General features: G+C 37.5%; 1 protein-coding gene across 1 annotated transcript in view; it reads right to left on the reverse strand.

Annotated features, from left to right (window-relative positions):
- MCTP1 (multiple C2 and transmembrane domain containing 1) overlaps positions 1 to 27,698 on the reverse strand; it is a 211,872-nt gene that overhangs the window by 20,462 nt on the left and 163,712 nt on the right. Inside the window, exon 17 of the mRNA XM_053968728.1 lies at positions 21,980 to 22,033. Within this exon, the coding sequence (XP_053824703.1) occupies positions 21,980 to 22,033 (54 nt within the window). The remainder of the gene's footprint in view (positions 1 to 21,979; positions 22,034 to 27,698) is intronic.

Consider the following 27,698-nt stretch of genomic DNA (forward strand, 5'->3'; position numbering starts at 1 on the left):
CAGTTGAAGACCTGGTGTGATAAGGGGCCATGAGCGTCCATTGATAATGGGCTGTGACGGCCCATGGTAGTGGCAGGGCTAACTATCTCCTACCACGGGAATATCCAGTGAATACCTATCCATAGTCCCAAGCTGGAGTGGAACTACCATAAAGAACCATTTGGTAGTGGAACTACCATAAAGCTGCCATAAAGCACCATTTAGACTCTATATAAGTGAGTGCACAGTAAGTTTGTCAGAGCCCTCCTCACCAACAGACAAAAGGAAGAAGGATCTTCACAGGACACCACAGATTCTTGGTGGTGATAACCTACCTTTCTTGCTTTCTGTAGTTCTTTGCTTTTTCCTACTTTTCTGTTTTCCTTCTTGCTCTTTCTTTGATAGTGAGTAAATGTGTCAAATTTACTCGGTGTCAATGAGTAAATTATCAAAATGATAATTTATTTTGATTATCAACATTTGACCACCTTTGTGTATTAATCTCACTCTGGGTTTATTGGAATCCTGCCCCTCCCTCTGTTTGCAGTTTAGGACACAATTCCAGATTGGGACAGATTCACTGTTCATGAAGACACCACACCTGTGAGAATGAATAACCTGCTCTTAGCAGTGGGGTTGGACTAGATATCTCCAGAGGTCCCTTCCAACCCTAAGAATTCTGTGATTCTATGTGAACATTACAACAGTCTGTTCTTCCTCAAACATTACACTGAGAGTTGATAAAAATAATTTTGAACTTTCTGACTTTTTGGCAGTACCACTTATGTAATGAATTAGATTTTTTCATGGACTGCTGCAGAGCTACAAGATAAATATAAAATTGGGGGAGAATATGCCAAGAGCTACAGTAATAATTCTAAAGTAAAAAAAGATATTGCAAGCTTTCCAGAGTAAAGAAATAACACTGTAATGGCAATTATGTAAATTACGTTTAAATTGAGATTTTTTACTAGTGCTCTTTATTTTCTCTTTCTTCCTATCACATTACACAGTGTTGTCCAGTGCTTTTTTAAAAATATGTTCCTTCCTGATCTCTCCTTCACTGCACATTTGAATACTGTAAGGACAGGATTCCAGATAAAAGGCAGAAATGGAGGCAATAGAGCCAATTTATAGAGCAACATGCCATTCCACCAAAGGGCCATCTAGTCAGGAGAAACAAAAATTTAAGTTTTCCTTGCATGATACCTTTCTGACTAATGCTAAACCTTTATGAGGTGTTCATTTCATATATACTCTAAGCAGCTACATTACTTGGAAAAGGGTGAAAGCTTGTTTGTTCATGGTGATAGATTCAGGAGCAAAAAGTCAACAAAAGGCACACATTTTGCTGTGCCGTTCTTGGCCTTGTTTTGGAAGGAATCTCATAGAGCTAAGGTGCTGTAGGGTTGAGCATTGGGGTGATTAGAATACATTCAATGAATGTGCCTTAGGTCAATGTTTTAAGTACCTGAAATTCTTCTTTTGGATGTCTTTTTCTTCAACTTTTGACTATGCTTAAAGAAGGGAAGAGAGAATATCTTACTTTACCTGAGTCAGAACAACACTGGAGCTTGACACTGATCACATTAATACTTCTTTTGTACCCAGCCACATCAATGTAATCTAAAAGAGGCTAACACAGAAATCTTGGTATATTGTGCGTCAGTTGTTTGCAATAGTTAATTTAGTCAGAATACAGTCCTGGTATTCTACTAAAGAACAAACTTTGGCCATGATTTTACAGTTGAATTTGTAAATTCCAGTAGTTCTAATGTGCTTATCCTATGCTGAATGAAAACTGCAATTAATAAGGTGCTCATTAATGCAGCTTTTCAAGTTCTGTTATACAAATGTGAGAATGATAGACACAAAAGGTAAATCTCAAGGGTCTAATAACCCTCAAAATGTAAGGAAAAAGCCTGCTCATTTTATTGGAAAAAGTTATTTTAAATAAAAAGAACCTTGATATGCAAGAGCCTGGAAGAACAGTGCAATGAAAACAAGACCTACCAGCTAGTATAAAAATTCTGCATGCAGGTAGGGATGAAAGAAACAGACAGAGAAACCAGAAAGGGAATGCTGAAAAACTGAGCTTAGCAAAACATCTGAATTGTTGAGATAATCTATAATCATTGCTTATATAAATCATACACACACATTTTTGTTGTCCACTCGTTATCAATAAGATAATAAAAAATAATCATCAAATTAAAACAGTACTCTGTTTTGAAAGTTAAAACTAACCTGAAAATTTATCTTTCAGTAAGTGCCTATACATGTGTCACTAACTGATATGCAGGGAATTGATATGCAGCAGTATTGATGGAGTTAGTCATCTAAAATTTCAGTTACAATTCTGAAATATATTCTCTTGGATGTAGCAGAAGTAAAAGTTAATTTGATATTTTAGTGTATGTAGAAAGTAATCTTCATTTTCTCCTTGTAAATATTACAATGTTAAATATGCTTTTGCACAAAGGACAAGAGTGACTATTCAAGATTACTTCCACACTGGACTAGGGCACTGCATCAAACTCTGCAGATTTGGATTTACTGTCTCTGGAAGTTTTCCAATCCTGTGTTGACAAGATACTGTGATCTTAGAACTCCTAATACAAACAAACAAACAGCTCTGTTGTTTCTCTCTCAGACTCCCCACAATTAACAACATTTTTAGATTATACAGAGAAAAAAGTAATTTTGTATTTCAAAATTCATGTGATCACACTTTGCACCGCTCATGTTTTCAGTACACAGAAATCACAAGACATTCCCTGAAACCTCCTTACCCAGCTAGCACAGTATGGTGTGAAATTGCCTGGGCCTGGTCAAGCCTATTGCTGAGTGAAGGACTACAGAAATGTCTTTACTTGTGGTATTTGCTGCCCAAACAGTGCTCCTTTGGAACAACTAATCCAAACTTTTTAATGTCTGTTTTAGATTTCAGTGATTTAACTCAATGGTAATGGGATAAAAAACAAAACCATTTTCCTGAGGACACTATTTGTAAAGAGCAATGGCACAGAGAGATAAAATTCTTAGTGGCTACATGTTGCTTTCATATTCTGAGGTTAACAGAGCCCGGATGGCCTATACCAGTCAAAAAACAAACCCTAGAATCTTAAACACTTTATTGCTGTCAAGTGATCAATCATTAGGAATATGATCTGGAAAAGAAAAACATTACACCATAGCTCAGCTAAACAAGCAAGTGTAGACTATCTGAAATACCTAATTCTAAACATGAACCTATAGCCATGAAGATGAAAATAGTAGTATGTGAAATCTGGTTGGCATTGTTTTTATGAGTTGAATGCTTAAAGGAAGTCATCTTGAAAGCACTTTGGGATTGAAAAGGATGGTCAAAAGAACCATGAATATTGAAAATCAAAAAGAACAATTCCTTGATCATAATCACTGGCTCTGTTACTTTAGCTCAGAAGAAATCCTATGATGTCTAGAGCAGGAAAGATTACATGTTGTTCTAAAGACAGTGGATATATAAATACACATTTCAAACAGCAGGCACAGTTATCCAAGGAATGTATCAAACTGATAAATTGAAGAAAGAAAGAAAACAAGCCATTCAAACCCACTCATTTTTTACATGATTACCCTGGATAAATATTCAAACTCTGCTTTTGGAAAATTACGTAGTGAAGAAAAATAGTTTGACATTTGGAAGAAAACAGCAGCATCTAGAAAATAACCCTGTAAATGTACAGTGCACAAGGAATGATGAGTGAACCAAGAATTCTAGCATGTCTTTTAAGAAAATCTTGAGAACTACCTAAAAGCACTCCATTGCCCATTTTCTTTCTATGTTTACTTACCTGAAATCAGAAAAAAATACCCCCAAAGCCAAACAAAATAAAAAAACCCCAAAACAATGACAAAAAACCCCAACCCAACCCAACAAAAAAACCCCAAGAAAAACCCAATGAAGCCTCCCCAAAATCCCCATCAGACACACAAAAACCACACAAAGAAAAAAAAAAAAAAAAAACCCAGCCACAAACCAAACCCCACTTCTTTTAATTTCTTAGGAATTACTGAAATTTTGGAGAAGATATAAATGTGAGCCATGTAGTGAAGATGGGGTGGTATTGTGAATATGCAAAAATCAAAACAAAAGATAATTTTTAATGATGTTATTTTAATGTCTGCTGACTACAATAGTCTGTTCTACATTCATTTCAAATATGCTTCAGCATGCTAATTTCTCAGAAGTAAAAATGCACTTACTTATGTTGGTCCACAGTAAATCACACTCTGACTAAAAATTGTGAGAAGTGCTCACATTCAGCTGATGTACTGCAGACTACAATATCAGAAAGAAAAAGAGTAGTTCAAAGGCATTTATTTGTTCAAATGTCTATTTTTCTTCCCAGAAGAGCAAATATTTGTAGCTGAGGGAAAGGCATTGTGCACTGCATGCATGTATCTGTTACTTCACAAAAAGATGATGTAGAAAAAGCTACTAGCTTGTCTTCAGTGACTTAAAGTGAATTTCCTTCTAGAATTGAATAATAGGACTTGCTGACTTCAACTAAGAATGAATGGAGCTCTTTAGAAGGAAATGTTAAAATAAATAAAAAAACCATATGATTACTGCAAAGTTAGAATGACAGCTGAAAAAAAACAATGGTAGGAAATACAAACAGTTGTCATTCTTCGGGAATGACTAACTCGGCCACTGAGAACTCATGACACAGGAAGCATACTGGGTCACAGATGATACTATTTATACTAAATCTTGCAACTAAAGAAGAAAAAAACCCAGCTGAGATATGCCTAATATAAGATAAAAAAATAAGCATTCAACAGAATTTATCTGCTTTCCTGAAGAAACAAATAAGCAAAGTACTTTAACCAGTCACCATGTGATATGTATTTCCCCAATTTACCTTTTTTCCCCGTCATCTCCTAATTTGCATAATGCCTATTTAAAAACTTTAAAGTACTGAGATCAACAGATATACAAATGCCAGATGAGGAGGGCTGGGAAACCTGCAGCTGACAGCAAACTAAGAAATCGCTGCTGTTTAACAATTCAGAGTGGATATTGGACATTAAGGAAATGAATGAATGAGACAGACTCTACAATAAACAAAAAGGGACACCCAACAGCACTTAGCCTGAAAAGCTGCAAAAGAGCTGGCACTCAAACCATGATGCATCCCTGCTCAAAGGGGATGCTTTTGAACACAGAATTATTTCTAGTAGAGAAAACAGGAAATTGTAAAGGGAATTAAAGACCCTCTCTCCCTTCCTAAATTCCTGAGCCATTTTCACAACTGCCAGGGATCCATGTAGGATGGCATCAGCTTCACAGGTTTGCTGGCACCAGCTGTCCACAGATGCAGAAGCACTGTGCCATCTCCTGCTTCTCCAGCTCCACTACTGCTGCTCTGATGGTGTGTGTTGTATAGCACATCATCCCTAACAAGGTGCAGACTGTTTAGGATAGCTTATTTTATTCACATAGGCCTTTTCAGCAGAGAGGACAAATTAGCCCTCTATACTTAAAAAGCTTACTTCTTCCAAAATTTTAAGCTCATTGCTTGTTTTTGTGATACTCAGAAAAGCAACAACCACCAGCCACACTGAAAGAATTCAATGACAGCTCTCTTCTTCAACTTTCAGTAGTCTTTGTATTATTTATTGACTAGTAAATAAAGTTGAAACGCTTTTCAACCTTGGTTGCAAACTCAGTACCCAGTTGCAGTCTGACAACAGCAGGGAATAAGGATGCCTATGTAACATATCTTTTTTTCTCCTTTGTGAGTGCTTTCTGTAGATTTCATTATTTCTCCTGGATCTGCACATTGTCATATCTAGGACACAGCAATACTAAGTAAACGGGGAGAAAGAAGGGATGTGAAATTTTTATCACAGAAACAACTGGCTAGGAGGTGATACCATATTCAAGCTTTTCCCAGAGAAAACATGGAAGAGCGTAGGTGTCATTCGTCTAGAAAACTGTGCTATTCTAGTCTGACAGTTTGGGATTAAACTTACAGACACTTGAGGTGCTTAGACTTTGTGGCACAACAATTATCTGACAGGCTATAATAAGCAACTCCACTGGATTGAAACAGCTTTTTGAAAAGCAACAGCTTTGTATGATACTTTAAAATAGCCTTTTGTATTTTAGCACAGTTCTTTGTTATCAAACATATGGAAGGATGGCTCACGCACAACACAGGGTGGACTTGTGCTTGTGCAGAAACAGAACAGCCAAGAGAAATGAGCACATTAAGGTCAAACAGTTATACCAACTTCTCAAAATATTTCTCAGGCTTTCAGAGAATGGTGGGGCAGGAGTTTCCACAGCTGTATTTTCCAAGATACTCTCAATGGCTTTTCCTTCCCTGAGTTTGCCCACTTGTATGTTGGACCTACATAAATTTCAAGAACCCACACCACTGTTAGTGTTTCAACTATTTCCCTCCAGGTTCCTTCAGAACCAGAATTATCCAGTCCTGATAATTTGTTATTATTAATTTTGTTGATTTTTTTCTGTAACTTGTTTTATCAAAGCTTGATTTGAAGCAGACAAACCCTATGGAAACTTCACCATAGTCTTCCATGACAAATACACATGCAAGAAATTATGATTACATCTTAAATGCAAGGCCCATGGGTAGGTTGTTTGGAGTTCCTAGTACCTGATATTTGCAAATTAGTTCTTACAAAGTTCTTGAAACTTTTCAGAATTTTAAAGCAATGAAATCAACAAGGAGAAGGCAAATGATAATTTACATTATACTTAAAATAAATGTTAGGCTGTTTCGAAAAGAAAAGGGATATCAAAATAACTATGCAAGGAGAAGGAAGCAAAAGAGCATATTTTATATATATATATATTTATACTAAAAGATTAATTGTAAAGATTAATTGAGATTATGTTTAACCTACTTATAAATCTAGATCAAAAAGAAGGAAAGTTGAGATGCCCAGTTTGGAGGTGACAGAATTACTTAAAGATGTGATGTCAAACTTCTGAGGAATACAGTCAAGTTAACTGAAGTACTAACACTAGTAGTTTACTTAGTGCCATTGTATATGCCTAACAATTTCAGCTAAAGTACTGAATCCAAATTAAAAAATAAAAATAAAAAATCAGATTCAGAAAAGCAGACATGATATTTGAAATAATGAAAATTATGTGAGAAAAATTAGATGATGAGCAACAAAAAGTATTAGGACATTTCAGTTTACACAGAAGATTAATTAATATGATCAAGATACTCAAAATAATGAATGGTTTAGAGACAGTAAAATGAGACTCTTAATTACTCTCATAAGACTGTAGAGAGGAATGTTCTAAGTACTTGAAAGGCAGAAATAAAACTGATAAAAGTAAATTCCTTTTTTCCATTAAATGGACAACTCACCAGTGGACCTTGCTGACAAAGCAGCATTAGTATGAAGAACTTAACAAAACTAACAGCAGAATTAAATATATATATAATCATTTTCCTAGTAGGAAAAGTACTAGGTAGGACAACTATCCTTCATTTCACACAAAAATATGACACTTCAAAAATATCTTTTGGAACTTGAATACAAGTTTAAGTCAGAATACAGAGGAAAACTTACTATGAAAATTAAGCATAGACAATATACACATGGATGATCTTAAAGGTCCCTCTTAACCTAAATTATTCTACATGATTCTATAAGCTGAAACCTTTCCTATTTACTATTTGAGGCACTTGCATATTTGTTAAAATATTTCAGAGGAGTAGTAGAAGAACAAGACATCAGTAGACAGAAACATGGAACTTCCAACATTTTAGCCTAGACAAAAAGTACTGAGAAGTACTGTCCACTACTTTCTGTAAAGGATTGTATGTTTATGAAAACACCTTAACCATATAGTAAAAACAAACTCCCTGTGAACTTTCCAAACAAACAGGGTCACAAAAGTGTTTTCCAGTGACAGCACGAATTTCTTTTAGAAGGAAAAAACCTTGCAAATACACTTTTGGCTAACCATTCCCATCCTAGGTGAATAAATGTGGAATTTTATTGTGTATTCTTTTTCTGGTTATGAAAACTGTGACTAAGAGAACGGCTGGCATGCCCATGGTTGCAACACTAATCACTTGCACCAATCCTGATGTCATAAGACCTATTTTATGTTTCCTTCAGGTGAATTTTGCCAATCCACAGTTTGAAATAAATTCATTTTTACTAGACAGTTGTATAATAGCATGTGCAAACCAAATATGTAAGAAGAGCTCTGGTGTTCTCAGGGAAGAGAAGAAATCTTAATACCTAAATATCTTTAACCCTATCTCAAACTGAAAATCACATGACAACCTTTGTTTTACATATCAAAATACAGAAGTGGGGAGGGCGGGGGTGGTGGTGGTGGTGTTTGGGCTTGTTTACTTTTTAGGTAGAAATCACCTAACCATGAGTCAGTACCTCTGTACTGTGCAGTAATTTCTTCCTCCTCCTGAGATATTAGCCTTCATCCATGCTTGGACTCCGAGCTCTGTAGAGGCTGGCACTCCTGAGCATACAACTCCCGTTGGGCACCCTACTGCATTCCTTGGCCCCAGAATTTCACCATCTTTGTTTTGACTTTAATGCTCTTGATTTCTGTGCAGCTGAAAATACTAATGTGGTGGAAAATATTAATATAGTGCTACAAGGGAGAGAAACCAAGATAATTCACTAACCAGCCTTACTCAAAATGAAAGGAGCACAGATGTGTGTAGCATGCAAAGTATTTCCCTCCAGTATCTGGAAGACACCTCTGTTGTGATATGATAATACAAAGGGAATGTAAGGAAAATCCTGTGACTCCTGGAGATAGCAGAACCTGACTGGGCACCCTTCCAGGGCTGTCTTTGAGATTGCTCCCCACCACAGAGAGATGGCTAAAGCTCTTTATTAGTAGTTCTATTTACATTCATTGGCAATATTATTAATATTAATAAATTATTACTATTATTAAGACTTTTTTGTTGCTTTCCCTAGGAAGGGGAGGGGGCACCTGTCAGAGCAGAGCCTGCTGGGTCCCAGCATCCTCCAAGGATGAGTCCCCTTGAAACAGGGGGCAGAAAAACAATTATCTGCTCCAAAGAAGATGACTCCAGCGTCAGAAGGGTTGAGATCTGCTCAGTGGTGAGAGGCTATTAACTATACACCCTTCTGCATGGCCATATGTTTCCAACCCTTTTTATATCCCATTTACATTGTATAAATACCCTGGCTGATTCCAGTGGCAGAGTTGTACTAAGCTTTCCCCTTGCCACCATGACTAATCTTATGGAGCAAAACAGAAGGTTTGTTTTTTGTAGCACTGTGTTTTAATCTCATCCACACCACATTCAATTTTCCTTACAGTTCCTACTTTCAATCAGCATTTTAAAAACCTCAGCCACCACTGAAGAGTTTTAGATAAGAACCTCAACATGTAAAACAACTAAATGCTGTGAAGTATATGTAGTTTATGGTAAGATAATTTAGTGTATATAACCAGAGTTTCAATTTTCTCCTAGAGCATAAGGGTAGGATGAACTATTTGTGGAAAAAAGGCCAGAAATAGAAAAAAATAAAGCTTTCCGAAGCACAAACACTTTTCGGTGTCCTAAAACCAGGTAACGTGTCTAGTATATCATCCTTTATAACCTTGTGTCAGAGCTCTGGCTATGCTCCTGCCTTGTGTCCTTACATGCTTTTTGGGGATACAACTCCAACAGTGATATTGAGAGTGACCTGAAGAAAGGTACAATGCCTGTGTGTTATCAACATCTCTAAAGGGAAAGAACTACACTTCAGGAAGGTCAAGGTAATATAGCAGTGTTGAGTACTCCCCATACTTGACTAACCCCCTCCACCCATGATGGGAAAAGCAAAGCAGGATATTATAAGAGCATGATTTTAACAGTGTTCTGCTGAAACTAAAGTTTCATCCTTGATTAAATATATCCTTTCTGACTCCCTGGAAGCCATTTTAGACATCATCTTTACAAATTACCGTATTCAAAATGTTCAGGAACATTGAAATAAAAATATGGTGTAAGATGCCATTTACTGCCAATTCTTTTGTGCTTTTTAAAAGGTAATACTATTTTTTCTGAATGTTTTTCATGTTCAGATTTTGAAACATGAAAACCTACAGAATTATTATCTATACCTTATAACTACTCTGATTTGGTAATCCAGAAAAAAAAATCTGTTTTTTTCCTACATATTTCATCAAACCTTGTTCTACTTTTCCTTGCACTGTAATGCTGACCTGCTTTTAATAGCCAATGATATTTTTATAAACTCAATAGATAGTGTTTATCTGCAGTAACATCTTAGGTCCTAATCAAAGCATTGATTTTGAATTACAAAATTGGCTGAATTTTCCCTATATTACTCTCCCAGCAGGCTCCCAAGGAAGGGTTGTGTTGTCCTTTGACCAGATTCAAATATGCCTTGTCAAATAGCTGTGTTACTCACCAAATTCTTTTGGGGAGTTTCAACGGTGTGAAGTGCTGCTTTTCAATCTGATAGTTTTTGGTCGGACCTTTTTGGCATTATGGTAGTTCCAAAAAGTCTAATTGACATCAGAGGAAAACATAGCCACAGACCAAACTTCCTTTCAAAGGCAGCCAGTCTCAAAAACAAAGAAACTCCAATGTTCAATAAACAGACAACATTTCACTGGGGAAAAAAAAAATCTTTAGCACTTTCAGGGAATGACATTTCTGTATTTTTGCATTAAGACTTCAAAATTCAGCATGAAGTTCTTCTTTCTAAAAACATCAAGGTGTTAAAATACATTTTTTCTGAATCAATATATCCTGAGGTAGATGAGTGAAAAGGATTACAAAATGTAAGAACTGCTTGAAACAATTATTTAGTAACAAACTCTTCATCTATAATGTTATACAATGTAATTTTCGATAATGCAGCTTCAAGCATTCCCTGAACAGACTCTAAAACCTTAATCTTTAATACACTACACAGAAATCACAACTATTACTATGCAAACCATTCTTCTCTCAAAGTGCAGAAGTGTGTATTATACTTCAGAAAAATTGCTGAGTAAACTGTTTCTTGATCTCCACTATATGCTGTGTATTGATCTAAAATATTGAAGCAGCATTTGTTCTTTAAGAGTGGGAAGGGAAGCAGTCCTATGAGTAGAGAAAACAAAAAAGAAGACACTTTGGTGTGAACATATGCACAAATTTCAAATTCTCCTCAAATTAAAAGAAAATCCAACTACAAATTAGCAACGGAGAAGGCATTACAAAGAATTTCCATTTACTCTTCTTCTCCTGTTGGTATTTAAATTTTTAATCAAATAGTAAGTAAAGGTCAACAAATTACTTTTCCATAGTTAATTTTGAATTATAGCTAATACCATGCATTAAAGGCACTGCCTAATATGTTGAGGATAGGAGGAATTGTACCATTTTGTGTAAAATACTAAAAGCACATCTGCTAAGCGATTGATCTTAAATTACTATTTCTGATTGCAAGAAAGCTTCAGATTAACAATGCTGTTCTAACTTACTCACTCTGCTAAAGACTAACCAAAAGCAATACTTTTTCAATAGAATTCTTTTCTCTCAGAGCTTTCTCTTACTCTGGCATTAAAGTATCTATGGCATCACATAAAAGAATGGTATCCATTTTGATTTTATAAAGCTGCTAGCCTTCAGAAAAAATATAGTTTACTAGGATAACTCTGTAAATCTCTTTTTCCCATCCTGGACTTAGTTACCTTAGCACCTGAGCAGGCCAAGAAAATATAGAAAAGAGAAATTAAATAGCAGAAAGAGAAAGAGGAAAGAAACAATACTTAAATATTTATTAGTAGTTTTTCTTATAATATTTTATATGTATTAAAATAATCCATATACATTTTTCAGCTCAATTACTTACAAATAACTTATCTACAGAATCAAGTAAATCTGTCAGCTGTGGAAGTTTATTTTTCCATGTGCTATCTTGAGATAAGCAGGTCTGTAATATTATATTTCCAATGACATAATTGTGCATGAATTCTGATCTGATTTAGAATTATATGGTGCAAAAGGTGACACGTTTCCTTTAATACAGCCCATTAGAAAAGGAAAGGAATTGCCAGTGTATGAAATCTAAAGAGTTTGATTGAAAGACTCTGGGACTAGGGGGTCAACTCAGAGGAAAAGTAACTTGCTCAACTACCCCAGGCACTAAGCACTGTGACAAGCAAACTTAATACCCCAGTGCATTTACTGAGACAATCAATAAAAACACTGCACTATCAGACTGCTACAGCTGTACATAAACCTACCATATTACCTCAACTTCTCCTGAACCAGTCAAACATGCATTTGCTGATCATGCGGATAACACAGATACCTCACTGGTCCTTAAGTCACATTTAATAGCAAGTCAGAGTGCTAAAAAAAACATTTATTGCTTTTCCATATGCCATAAATTCTAATTTTCAAATCTATCTAAATTGTACACCAAAGACTATAGTCAAAGAACTACTGAGATGGCAAAGCCAACTGATCTGAAATTAATGTATGTGAGATTTAAGGCACATTCCTACTTGGATCCTTAATCCACACCTGTTACCCCAGCACACCTGCACCTGGGGTTTTGTGGCCTCTCCCTGCCTCCTTGTCTTTTCCTGATGCAGATCTCAGCATCACCATGTCCTTGCCTGCCCAAGGACCGGCCACTCCTGCTTCCTAACTTGTCTATGTTTATTTTTATATCTTATTTCTGCTACTCTTTCTCCCAGTTCCAGCTCTAGTTCCTGCAGACTCCTCAGCTCACAGCTGCTCCAACAGGGTTCATGGGTGGGCATCAGCACTCTTGCATGCAGCTCAACAGAAGTCAGTAAATCCACACTGTGGGAGGGGTCCCCACCCTCCCTTGGGAGGCAGCTTCAATATAGACAAAAGTTGTCAATCACATGTTGCTCCCCTCCCCAGTTGAAGCTGCCCGTCAAAGGTTAACACACTCCCCGGTTCTAGAATGTTCCCCTGTTCTGTTAACCCCATTGGACCCTGTCAGAATGCCACTCCTCTCCTGTATCCCGATTGGTTCGTTGTATGTCACCCCATCCCGTCTCCTCCCCTTTACCCGTTACCCATTGGTTGATCTGTACCCTAGCCACTCCTATCCCTCTGCCCTTATATGCTCGGTCCCGCTTTTGTTCGCCAGTTTCCATCCGAGAGTCTTGCTGTTCTCTGCCTTCTCCTCCCACTCCTTCTTTCTCCTGACAATAAACCTCTCGGATCTCACTGCTCGGGAGACGTCTCGTCTTTGCCTGGTGGAGTTATTCGGGTTTCATCTACCCCTTCCTGCGGACCGGTCAGCCAAGAATCACTCCCCGGACTGGCTGGGAACTCAGGGAGCCCCCGGAGCTGAACTTTTTACTACACCACACAAAAACCATTGCCCTCCTTGGCACTTGGCGCCAGTGCTTGACTTCTCATGAGTCCTGGCCATGCTTCTTACCTTTGGAACTTTCCTAGTAGTTATCAGTAAACGCATAGAATTCCTATCATAGAACAAAACAGAACAAAGCAGTATGCAATATGTACTATTTGTCCAAAAGCTTTATGCTAAACTTGCCTCTTAATCTGCCAGTGGATTACACCTGAGTAGAGACAGACTCTGTACCATGCATATGTCCTAGATGCTGCTGCACAACACCAACTTTTAAATTCCATACCACACTGCTTTAGGATGAACTTTGTTCTTAAATAGTTTGGGCACAGGTGCTTCTTTCATTTTGTCAGGATTATATTTTGCCTAGATAATCTGTCTTGCAACTTCATCACTGATCCATATCAACACTAAGTAAACAATATAAAATTTTCTGCTGACACACAGGTATTTTAAACTGTAAACAAAATGCATGTTGCATATTGTTTGCATAATCTTGCAGTTTATTTTCCTCCATAAAGCATAGCAAATCTTGATCAACTGTCTGGGCAAATTTTTGTAGTTGAGGTTGCAATTTTCCTCAGAAGCCTATCCATGAAGTCAAAGACAAACACCTATCTTAAGCTGTGGATTTTCAGCTGTGTTGTAGAGCGAGCCTCAGCATCAAATCTCAGTTGAAAACCCAGACTACAATACAGCATCCATTTTGCACACAGCTATGTTGCTGAGCACCCTCTTCTCCCACAGCATCACCTCTGCCACTCATTCATTCTCATTCACAAATACTGTGTCAACCACATGTTCCACTGGGAACTGGGTCCATGCAGCACTTACCTCATGCTACCACATCCTAACCATCACTTTTCTCTATAAGGCTTCCAAAGTTGTATCTTACTGTAATGCATTTGCACGGCCAGGTTTTGGAAGGGGTGAGCTACAGCAGCTTCTATGAGAAGCTGCTGGAAGCTTCTCCTGTTTCTGGCAAAGTCAATGCCAGCCAGGATGGACCCAATGCTGGCCATGGCTGAGCCCACCAGCAGTGTTAGTAATGCCTCTGTGGTAATGTATTTAGGAGGGAAATAAAAAAAGATATTGCACAGATGTTATTGTGGCCAGGAAAAAATGAAGTGAAAATATGTGAGAGGAATAGCTTTGCAGACACTGAAGTCACTGGAGAAGGACGGGGAGAAGGTACTCCAGGTGCCAGAGCTGAGATTTCTCTGTAGCCTCAGATGAAGACCATGCTGAAGAAGATGTGCCTCTGCAGCCCATGGAGATGCCACACCTGCAGTCCGGGAAGAAAACCCAGGCTGGAGAGGGTGGATGCCTAAGAAGAGGCTGTGACCCTGTGGGAAACCCATGCATGAGCATGGTCTTGGCAGGGACCTGCAGGCCCATGAAGAGAGGAGACCTTGCTGGAGCAGGCTTCCTGGAAGGACTTGTTAACCCTGCAGGGGGCCCATGCTGGAGCAGACTGTGCCTGAAGGAATGTACTGTGCAGAAGAGTTCATGGAGAATTACTGCCCATGGGATGGACTCAGGGTAGAGGAATTTGTCAAGGACTGTATCCTGTGGGAGAGGCCCCATGCTGGAGCAGGCAAAGGACTCTTCTTCCTGAGAGCAGTGGCAAGAACAACCTGTGATGAACTGATTGCAACCCCCATTCCCCATCTCCCTGCATTGTTAAAGTACAGGAGGTAGAGCTTGGGAAGGAGAGACAAGTGGAGGTAGTTTTAAGATTTATTCTACTTCTCATTATCCTGCTCTGATTTGGTAGTAATAAATTATATTTATATCCCAAGTTCAGTCTCTTTTTCCTGTGATGCTAATTGGTGAGTGATCTCTCTCCATCCTTATCTTAACCCATGAACCCTTTGTTATATTTTCTTTGCCCTGTCCAGCTGCAGAGGGGAGTGACAGAACAGCTTTGGTGGGTGCCTGGCATCCAGCCACAGTCAACCCACCACACTTACACATTACATCTCTGCTTCCTGTGGGACTCGGAAGAAGATTTGTTGTGTATTATGGGCTCTACACTTTGATGTAGAAAATGCTCAAAATGCATCTGTCCAAAGGTGTTTGAGGCTGTCCTTTGGAAGGTTAAAAAACATGGAGTTATGAACAAACCTGAAGAAACATTCAGGCAGCTGGCAAATCAGTCACTACATGGCTTGCTTAGAGTTGCAAGTGGCTCACAGCAGTAGTTTAAACAGAACTCAGATCTCATGATTCTGCATGAAACTACTTCCAAGAAATTCTGTTAGAGAATGAAGAATGGTGATTGTCCATTCTCGCCACTTTTGAAATCAAGTAGAGCTAAGTTATAAACCAACCTGCACACGTAGGAAGGTTTCAAAGGAAACCCAGCAGTAAAGGGCTTTGGTTGTTTCCTTTCACACTAATTATTTCTCTTCCAAGTCATGGATAAGACCACACAGATGTTTTTAACTACACCATAAAGTTACTTTTTGAGGACCTAGATGAAAACAGCACTTTGCTTGGTCTCAAAGAGTTTAAATCTGCTTAGTTACATTAAGAAATAATATTAAGTGTAGAGGAAAATGTATGTCACATTATTAAATAGCTAACACAATTTAGACATATTCTTTATTTAACAATTTATTGGAATTATACTTGGATTGCTTCATAAGGAACATCACCCACATTACATTGGTCACAGGTGAACAACACCATGTACAAGGCTAAGTGTAATTCATCAACAGTTTATAGACTGTCCTGGGGTAATCTATAATGTTAATACATTCCACATCTGTCTACGCCCAAAGCTCGTTCCTGTATCTTTAAGACCCTGCAAACAAGAACTTTGTGTGTGGGGAGTGCTTTTAGGGGCGTTCTTTAAACCGGCCCTCCCGGGCAGCTTCCTGCCTTTTGCCGTGTGCTGTTTGCTTGGCTGGCTGTTTGGTCGATGCTTAGGCAGAGGTTTTGTTCCCCTTTTTGGCTTCTCTTTTCGTTTGCCTGGAGTTTTTTTCCCCTTGTTTCTCGTCTCGGAGAGGCTGCCTTGGGGCGATTTCCGCAGGCTGTTTCTGTTCCTGTTTCTGCCGAGCGGGACAAGCCCCCGCTGCCGCGCAAGCCGCTCCCCCGCACCGGCGGTGCCCAAGACCAGGACAGCACACCGCGGGTCTCCCCAGCCCGGAGCAGCCGCTTTGCTTCGCCTGTCCTGCCGTCTCCTGCCGCAAGGAAGGCGAAGTCCCTCCCCGAGTTCTAGCCCCTTGATCAGAGAATACCAGAGCAGAACGGGGAGGGGGCAGGAGGAAAGCTGACACCACCTTTCCCTTTGTCCTTCGAACCACGCACTCGACTGCGGAGCACCACCTTGGAGGGGCGGGTTGTCCCCAGCATTTTTGGGCTTCTCTTTGTTCTCGAGATATAGCAATTTTGTTGTTATTTTTTGCCTGTTGCTGTTACGCTTGTTAGTAAACTGCTGTCTTTTTCACTTATCTCTACTTTCATTCTTTCCTTAGTGGTGGAAAGGGACTGGTTAAACCTATAAAAGAGACAACTCGTTCCAGAGTATTCTTTAAATTGTCTCAAACCAAGACATAGACCCATGGTCCCCCAGTGACTATCACACACACACACACACACACACACACACACACCCCTCCTCAAATGCTGAACTTCAGATATAAATCTTAGATTCTGATCTCATTAATTCTGATTTTACTTTGCTGATTTTGATAGTATTTCAAGACTGCACCAGGACAAAAAAAACCTGACCTCATTAAAACTAAACCTCTCAGAAAGCTGTCCAAGTACCTGTTTTCAAAGATGTGTATGTGTATGAAGGAGACTATATGGTGTCCCACTACAGGGCAGGATGAAAACTGCTTTTTTGTGAAAATTGCTATGCAAAGGCTCCACAGGATCTAAGGTATATCCAAGCAAAAGTAACTTCATGGCTGTGACTTGGGGTGATCCAATGATCAAAACCAGGTGATAGTCCAGACTACAGGCTGAAAAAGTCTACACCATCAACCCACACATTATGTACAATTGTTATTAAACTACACACCTCTTATCAACATCTCTACATGAATAACTAAACTGAGCTGACACCAAACTGTACCGAGAAGTATGACTTCTGCAGCCATATACTATAGATTGCCCTGTTGTAGAGATTTTTTTGTAAGTACACACAGTTTTATAAGCTAAGCTTTGAGAGGATAACAGATTTATACAGAGCTACAGTTTTCACTGGAAGCTGCTGTTGGCTTTTTATTTATAGTTAGTATTTAGATGCTATGTTCATGTAGAATATAATGGTAGAATCAAGCTATAAGGCAGACCAATATATTCACTTGCTCTGGAATTTTAACTCAACTCTCTCTTTCTCTGTATCATTTCCCCACCATTTATTTTATAGAAGATAACTGACAATATAATAAATCACAATCTTCTCTGTTATAGAATATAAAAATGTAGGTTACATCAGATCTATCTTTCCTTCTTCTCACGATCTCCTCTCAGTAAAAATGCAGGGCATGCTTCTGAGACAGGATACAAATGTGTTCTGGATTGAGAACAAAGTTGATACCTCTCAGCAGAAATTATTAGAAGCTTAAAAACATGTTTTAATTGGACTCAACTATAATTCATTACAAAAGCTTTTAGTTATCTTGAAGTACAATATCATTGACTGAGAACTGCAAAGAATTTTTCAAAGAATGACAGGCTAGAAAGTAACCAAAAATGCAAATGTTTTGAATATTTTTTTGTAACAAAATGTTAAGATGAAGGTAAAACAAAACAGTGTTCATAATGTGCATCTTCCTCCCTTTATGCCTGCAGTAGTAGGAGTTTTCACTGGTCTAATTCTGTGGTGTGCTGAGGGCTTCCAGCAAAATGCTGACCTGAAAAATCCTTGAGATTATCTGAAATATTATCTGGAGCTTGTTAAAAGAATAAAGCTATGTGAAGAGCATATGTATACTTAAAAACGAAATCTTAGATACACAGACAAATTCTAGATACACAGATTATCCATGTTGACTGCTACATTATTATAACTGTGTAAAAATCCTTTTGATAGCTTATTGATAACTTGACTTCATGTAATTTAACTGACCCATATTTGCTAAGGTATTGTATAAGCCAGTGTTTGAAAAGGAGACAAAAGAAAAAAAGGAAAGAGAAATCAGATTAAATTGTAAATCTGTGGTTGGCATAGGTTTAGCAAACATTACAGAACATATGGAATGTAGAATCCAGTGCTATTTCTTGGAAAGACTAGTATTACATGAAGGACAAATGACCTGAGCCAAACAAACTACAAATTCCTAAATACATAACAAGACAATGAAGAAAAATCAGTTAAAAATTGTTCCACTGCTAAGCACCACTTTATACAAGTAGCATACCTGCTGCTTTAGTTTATTATTCATATTGCAAATGAAGATGAAAGTTAAGATTCTCCAGTAAAAAAACACATCATGTGGCCTTAAATTAACAGTCCTGTCTTGACTGCAGTGGAGGGTGAAAAAAGTTACTAAAATCCAGAACATTAGAATGAGACATAGTAGTGCAAATCTATCTTGTCAGACTCCTCTCAGTATTACACACCATATTAACAATATGTGTTGCATTAACTAATTTAATATATTTTGGCATTCATCATCCTCAGTTTACTACTTCTGTAACTCTGCAATTTGGGGATGTCGAGCAATGTGCATCCATGACATAATCTACATCAGGACATGCCCACACTGAGGTCATCACATAGCATGTCACTGATACCCAAGTGAGCTCAAGAAAGACACTTTTCATAATCGCCCAACAATCTGATACATGAAAACAAATGGATAGGTTTAGGTAAAGCCTGCAAGGAGCCTTTACTAAATGGAAAACAGGTGCTCCAGTTCCATGCCATGTAATTCCTTATTATCATAAAGTCCAAAGGTTACAGGACTAATAGCTTTCTTGTGGTAATCAGGGAGCAAAGACACTGGCCATGGTCAAACAGCTGAGGCATATTTTACATATTTGCAACATAAGCTTCAGTTTTAATGAAAGTAAGTTTGGCACATTTATTAATCTTGTAACTTTCTTTGCACAAGAAGACCCTTCTTCCTCAGTTTTCTATTATACCACATAAAAAAAACCAAGAGAAAAGGCCACTATCAGCTGGTGTTACAAAACATGCATTTGTTTTCTCACAAAAATTAATTTTGCACATAGCTTTAAGAAAACACACACGAACTAAACACAAAACTGCACCCTTCCGTGTAGTCAAAAGATGTAAGAGGAACAGCAAGAGTTAAGAGAGTATGTCTAGTGCACCAGAAAGGAAAAACAACTTCTAACAACAAACAAAATAATCCTAACCATGTGCTTATTATTTACAATTTAACCTAGTGCAAAATAACACCCACTGTAAAGACCCTGAATACATAGAATAGTCTATACATGCTTTTTTAAAAAGTGTAGGGCTTTTTTTTCCCCAATTCAAACAGCATATTTAATATTGAGAGCTCAAAACACTTGCAAAAATGAAGTCAGCTTTGAATTTATGAAAATCAACCTTAACACCTTCTGTATAAAAAAACAGCTCTTAAATATTCAATAAAAGGGCTCACTGAATGCACATGTCAGGACTCACTTTAATTCAACCTTGGTAACTAGATTTAGAAAAATGTTTGAACTCTGGTGTCAGTTTGAGAAAGCTGAATGTTAGATCATAACATTGAAACCTAGAGTGATATTTCTAATTAGGGGTGTTTGCTCAGAGAATCACCAGAGAACTGGAGGAAGGGAGAGGCTGACCTCTGCCTTCATCTTCTCTTTTAAAGGAGTTTGTTTTCCAAAACCCACTTACACAGTAACTACACAGGCTGTTTAACCTACAAGCAGTCAAGTACTATTCTTTGTGAACTAATCACAGTGGTCAGAATATCCAGGAATACACACACTATTGGTATGACACATTTGCACCAGGATCTAATAATAAAGCAGAAACAAACAGGATAAAATGGCCTCAAATGGATGGTAAATCAGTGTTTATCAGAAAACAAATGATGATTCAAAGCTAGCATATTGAGATGAAATTCAAGCCCTTCACAGCTACATGGTGGACTTTTACAACAAATCATCTATTTTATTGCTAGAAACAGATGCTCATATCATTTAGCATCAAAAAACATCCCATATGTGTTTTGTAGAAGAAGATTTTGTTAGTACAGTGTTATGAAATGATGTAGCTAACAATTTAGGTGATCTATAGAAGAATTTCTCATATAAATTGTAAAGTGTTTGACCTGGCAGTGGAACAAGGAAAATACTCTTATTTTTTTATCATCTCGTACATCTTAGGTGTTAGCTAACAGAAAAATAATCATTGAGGGCATTAACTAATTACAGTGAATTTTCTGACATTTCAAATGCTGCTGCCAGCATATGATTTCTTACAGTAGTGTATAAATGTACAGCTCAGCCAGAAAAAAAGGTCAAGAGCACAAATTAAGATGTACTGTTTTTCTCCTCTCAGAAAAAAAAAAATGCAATATTACAACAAAAGTGGGGGAACATCTGTGAAGGTCAAAATAATCTGATTTTTAATGCAGAGTTGTTGTAAAACTATATATTTTCCTCCTTTTTATTTTCTTCCACAAATATCACCCTTCTGGTAGGAAAATACCAGCAAGTATTGGGCTGTCTTCACTGCACTCATCTCACCAGAAAGCCATCCTGCCAGTGCTAGCCATTGCTTGAGTGGTGCAAGGTTATTCTGATTTATTTTCTTTGGTTTTTCCCTCTCTCTGGGGGACAACCAATCCAAGAAGCCCCATGGCTTGGCTCAATAATATGTGGAAATGACATGTTATTTACTGTGGTTGCAATCCTCAGCCTAGCTGGCAGCATCTAAACTGAATCACATCCACTCAAATAGGTGAATGGTCTGCTGTGGTTTCCCAGCTTGCAGGGCCACAGTGCAAACTTCAAATCAAATGGATATGTATGAGAATTGTGATTATTTAAATGTCATATGGAGTCCAAGCATTCAAAACATTCTTCTATCCAATAATTCTTTGAAAATTTTAGATGTCAAGATCCCATCCTTAACCAGTATAAAGTTGCTATTTCCACACCATTTTTCCCCTGAAGTGCAGCCCTATTTGTAGTACTCAAGATAGGAGGAATTTTTGTCCTTCAAAACCAGTTGTTATCTTCACAAGAGCTGTCAAGTTCCAGACAGGCAGAGATATTCCTGTTCCTGGCAGAAAAAAAATATTTGATCCAGCTCTGGACCAAGAAAAGGAAAAAAAATAAAAAAGGAAAAGGAAGATAAGAAGAAGAGGAAAACAAAAAAGTAAGAAAAAGAAGAAGACAGAAAAAGAAAAGAAGAAGAAGAAGAAAAATAAAAAAAAACCAGAAAAATAAAGAAAAAGAAAGCAGGATTTATAGTCCTCTAACCTTTCTCTCAACACACTATAGCACTATTAGGATGATAAACAGCTCTGTCCAATTTTCTGGACTAAAACACATCAACTCCTTTTTTTAACTGTCAGTAAAAACAGTGTCATGTCTAAATTCTCCCATCCCCAGATACCCAAGTGCTAGGAAAGATAATTACCTTGTCATCTCTGTCATCCTCTTCTTCCTCGTCCTCTAGCATGTCCTCCACTACCTGCAGACAGAAACAGTAGTAGTTGTCACCATTTAAAAAGAAAGAGTTTTGTTCTGTCAATTCCAAGCCTTTTGTAGATGAAAACTTTATTAACATTTGAAATAAATGCACAGAGGGAAAATGTACAACTAGGAAAAAACACTTGATCTAGTGATTCAAATTTAGGAAAGTATTATAGCTTTAATTGACCTACATTGGGGAATTACATACTGAAAACCCTTCCTTTGCAAAACACTTGCTTGACAATTTAAGTATTTAAAAGGCAGTTCAAAATTCAGTTTAATTAAATAAATCCTTTGTTAGCTCCACTGGTGCCTATGCAGCACACACACATACTCACTTCAAATTTATGGTTACCTACATAAAAGGTCAACACTTTTAATAGAATTTACAGTATTCACCAAGAGATCCTTGAAGAATACAAAGCCAGAAATAAATTCACAGTAGCTTATCTCCTTATCATGTTCAACAGTGATATATACCATATGCTCTATCAACATTAGCCCTGTGTTTCTTTAATAATAATTTTGTACAATCTGTGCATCTAACTTTATGCACATTGATTGCTAGCTGCACCTGCCACATGTCTGCATCTATGTATTTTTCCATATATAGTTTTTCAGTCCAACACCATGAAATATAAACATACATTAAATTCTTTCTCCAAATATTAATAATTATTAATCATACCATCAGTATGAAATAAACCACGAAGTTTAGTTTACAGAGAGATCAAATGTTTTTCCAAAGATGGGCCATGGCAGATTCAGACTTAAAATTATCTCTCTCTCGTTACGCTGTGATCAATGACCCTAACAGGAAAATTCTCTGTTGATGGAAAGAAAGTTGTACCTCCTTATAATCAGAAAAGAGTGTGCTTCTTTATAGCTTTATGTATATATACCTGTAAGTACCTATTAGGATATAAGAATATCCATAATTAAAAGTCCAGTGTCCTATTATGGGTGCAAAAATGTTATACTATGTATTATAAAATATGGATAAAGAGGAAAAGTGGAGGCAAAACTCATGGATATGAAACAATTTTTGTGATTTAAGACAACACACTAAAATTAAACTTCATAGCCACCCCCTCGGACAATGCTGCAAGGGTGTTCCCACATCCATGTGCAAGAACTTAAGGGACTTTTTCCAAGAGCCAAATTAAGGTAAAAGAATAACTGAAAAATAAAAGCGTGTGAATCTGTTTAATTTCCCAGAGATAGCTCTACCATCAAGAAGGTCCCAATTAGCCATGTTACATGGGCCCATGCAATGTATAAACAACATTTTGATGTAACATCGAGTAGAGCACTGTGCAAGTCACCCGCACAGTTCAAAACATTCCCGGTTTCAGCTATTCCTCCTTGTTTGAACCCTGTCCCAGAACCCCTTTAACAACAGTACTTTGGAGGGCAACCTCCAGTTCTGCCTACTGGCTGCTCTGTCCTGGAGGTCTGAACGAGATAAAATTAAAAATGCAAAGAAACCATGAAGAGCAAGCATGTCCAAAAGCATGAGAAGGAAGCATGAGCTGAGAAATGAAGGAATTAATCTTGAATTCTTCTATGCCCAGAATAACAATTTTACCAGAAGGAGCCTGACTGACTAAATCTTCTGCAGCCTCAGGCCTGGCACCAGCCAGGCACATGTACTTCTGAGTCCCCTTGTGCTGAAGAAGGAATCTAGGCTGTGCTGTAGCCACTATCCATGAACAAGTCTCTCTCACCAGTCTGTTGGCCTTTTAGGCCAACTCTGCTCCATCTCTCAAAGAAGGGGGATCAAAGAAAGTTTTGATTACAGGCAATTATTGAGAGCATGTTGCTGAAATACATGCAGCTCCTGCTTAGTTCAATACACCTTTTATATCCCATTCAGAGGTGTCTGAGTGATCCTGTCTTTACTGACCACTGACCTCTCTGAAACAAAGGCATTTTCTGTTTCCCACTCATCTATCTGCATCACCTTCTTGTTCCTCTCCTGATTGCTCATTGCTATATTCCCTGGGCTGTTCAAAGTCTTTGGGAAGCTGAGCTGTAAACTGCATCACTGGAGTTACTGAGTTCTTAAAAAACACACATCTTCAATCCTTTAATGCAGTTGGTTTACTGAGCAGCTTCACCAGCTCTACAAAGAAAATGGTAAACTGAGGAAAGAGAAGGAAAACAAGCTATTAAGGACTGCAGCAAGATGGAAACTCTAGATCAGTTTTTCCACATGCAAAACACCCATTAGTTGACTAAAGCCTTAGATACAAATCAGATCTGTTGACTCACACACTGCCTAATGCTCAGAGCTCACTAAGTCAGTAGGTCTCTTACTTTTCAACATTAACATTCCCTAGACACTTAAAAGATCTCTTTTATGTACATCCAGAAATTCATTGTCTTGAGAAGGTTGAATAGCAAGATGCCCATCTCACATTAGCATTCAAGTTAGCATGGTGACAATTAGTTGAACTGGAAATCTCTAAAATTGTTGTACATGAGAGCACCTCACAGAAATCTCTTGCATGACTATATCCATTCTAAATTATCCAGCTAAGAACACTTCAGATTCAGGTGTAGGGGTTTTTTCCCCACATGTAAGGATCTCAAACTACTTTACAAGCATCTGTAGAGAGGCAAAATGTTAACTTGTTCAAAGGGCATAAAAAGTCCTTTGAAATTACTTAAGTATCAGACTAAGCCCAGACCTCCATCTCTTCCATTCCATTTTTTAATTCAAAGGCCTATGCTCTTTTTTCTAGTTTAGCCATACTATCAATTACATTTAGATTTGGAATACTGAATTGTTTGGGAAGAAAAACAGAATTCGATACTTATAGCAAAATAAAATGTAATGAAAATGTGCCTATACCCAAGATGCACAAATAATTCTTTGAAGTATATGAAACAGCCCATACTTTCACTTGTCTTTAAATTCAAAAGAAAGGGTTAAAAGAAAAAGGCCCAACACACACAACCATTAAGGCAATATGGATATGATAATACAATTCACTAAAGCACCAAAACAACTGTTTTCAGAACTTGGCCACAAATTAAAACAAGGAAAGTAGATTCTTCATAGTTGTATGACATATGAATTACTGGCACACTGAAGCTTTACAAAAGCTATATACTTTGTACTCCAGAACAAAGCAAGGCAGTTCAAGAGAGGTATGGTAGATCTGAACACAGGTTTCAGTTTAACATTGTATAAAGAATACAATAGGAAAAAAAACCCACAATAGATTTTTTTATCCTTTGATTCTGCCTCATTTCTATTCAAATAAAGTGCACATGTACCACTCTGTTTGGAAGGAATACAGTAGTTATTTGGATCCCCATGTCAAGCATTATACATGGAGGAGGTATAAGGAAGGGAAGGACGTGATGGGGAACGAGGAAGAGAGAGAAGGTGGGCAAAAAAAAAAGGCAAGTAAAGATAACATGCAGTGTTTCATTTATTTTAATAAAAGTTCTGTGGCAAAAATCTTACTTTGTCCTTAGAACATTCACTCTGATGCCTTCTGATACCCTGTTTGAAATTAAGTAGTATTAATAAAACAACTGAAGGGCACTAGGGAAATCAAGGATCTAATGTAAGCAGTTAAAAGTGACATGACCTACTGTAATATCACTTATGTCACAGCCTGTCACAGACTTATATGTTGCATACTGGTAGAAGGTCTTGAAAGAAATTGTTTCTTGGTAGTGTCCCTTGAATGTGGTGTGAATGCACATGACATTTTAAAAAAACATATATAGATGGCCTCAAATACAGCACATAAGCTACTCCACAGCCAAAAGGTAAGGAGATGATGTTTAAATGTTGCAAAGACCCTTCCTCTGCAGTACATCCCTGTTAAAAGCTTATAAATCAGAAGCAGGATGTAATCTAATTCCTATGTACTATCATTATTCCTGATCCATTCCCACCATCTTCAAGAAACGCAGGCCAAAAATACTGTACAACTCACAATTCTCCATAATTGGAGGACCATTGCTCTGTCACAGCAAATACTATACACCAGGTCACCAGAAGGAAGCACAACCATCACATTTTCACACCAAAGAAAACCTCAGCATCTGTGGGCTACAATGCAGTCTTCTGAGGAAACTGACATTAAATACAAATTGCATTTATTCTAAAGATCTACTGACTAACATAGAGGATAGAATTGCTGAAAAAATAATTCACTTTGACTTTTAACCTCAACACCTGCAAAGCAGAGTTAGAGTCTAGTTGTTTACAGGTATGTTAAATCAAAGCCCTACAGCTGTAGAGGACTTAGAAATACCTCCTGAATCTAAAAAATCAATGGCAAAGTGACACACTGAAACTTAACACCACTTCTAATGAAAGTTCCTTCTCTCTTAGCATCAGCCTGCTGCTTCTCACACAGAGCGTGCAAACCATCATTAATTGTCTCTGTTATACTTTTTTCAGCTGATCCAAAGTAAAAGCCTGCACAGAAGATACTCTGATGTCTTTACATGTTAATAATACCAGGTATTTGCTCTGCACTGAGATGTAAAATAAGGAAAAGGATAGGGAAAAAAAAAACCCAGGCGCTAACTCTGCAGATAGCCATGATGACTGTTACCTTAATACTTCAAAAATGCCCCTCATTAGAACTTCTCTATATCTGCTTAGATCTTACTTGATGTAGTCCTTCAAAGCTAGGTAGTTTCCAATAAAAACAAAACATCTACATATGATCTCAAAATATCTTCAGACATTTGTATATTCATACGTAAGTATTAAAATTATGAAAGAAATCAAAAGTGAAGATGAGATTTGGTTCCAAATTGCACCCAAATGCATTTTAGATGTGCAACTAATGTAGTCAGAATTATACTGTTCAAGACTGTTTGGATTTGTATTCATATTGTCCTGACATGAAATGTACTGTAAGCTTGCGAGCCATGCAACTCAGTGTACAGCTGCAAATGTAATATAAAATGATACAATTTGTATGGATTAAGAAGGATGCATAAAACCACTTGGGCTTTCTCAGATCGTTGCCTGGTACTTAATTTGAAGGAAAGAAATCCATTGTCCACAAGCCCACTACAGCAACAGTTATGTGCTCATCTTCACAACATGGCGTCTGCTTCTTTTATGGAATTGCCAAGGAAAAACTTTACAGGAGATAAATCTTCATTAAAATGCCCAACCTTTATACCACATTCTTAAGGAAAATAAAAATAAAATTAAAAGATTCTGATTTAGGAGTGCAGTATATCTGGGTCCAACTGGATTTATAAGTTTTGATATTGGGGTATTCATCTGTAGTAATCATCAGAATAATTGAACTATTAGATGCAATAATTAGATCTACTAATAGATCTAATTCTAACTAATAATAGTATTCAGAATAACTGAACTACTAGATGTGATAAGCTTCTCAACAACATTGAATATATCGCAGTACAGAAGACAGGAGAATAAAAACAAAAGCATTAGTAAATAGGCACTCAAATTATGTCTTCTAACAGAATGCATTTTGTTAGCTTATTCTGGGAAAGGCTCATAATGTAATTTAGTCTGATTCTTAATAGGAAATGAGACTACTACGGCTGTCAGAGGCCTTTTTGATGCATGCTACTTATTACACAGAGTTCTGTAATGTCAACAACAGATTTTTTTATTTACAGTGTAATACATTTCTTGGGAATAT

This window comes from Vidua chalybeata, chromosome Z (assembly GCF_026979565.1).
Source record: "Vidua chalybeata isolate OUT-0048 chromosome Z, bVidCha1 merged haplotype, whole genome shotgun sequence".
In the NCBI taxonomy this organism is placed as follows: domain Eukaryota; kingdom Metazoa; phylum Chordata; class Aves; order Passeriformes; family Viduidae; genus Vidua; species Vidua chalybeata.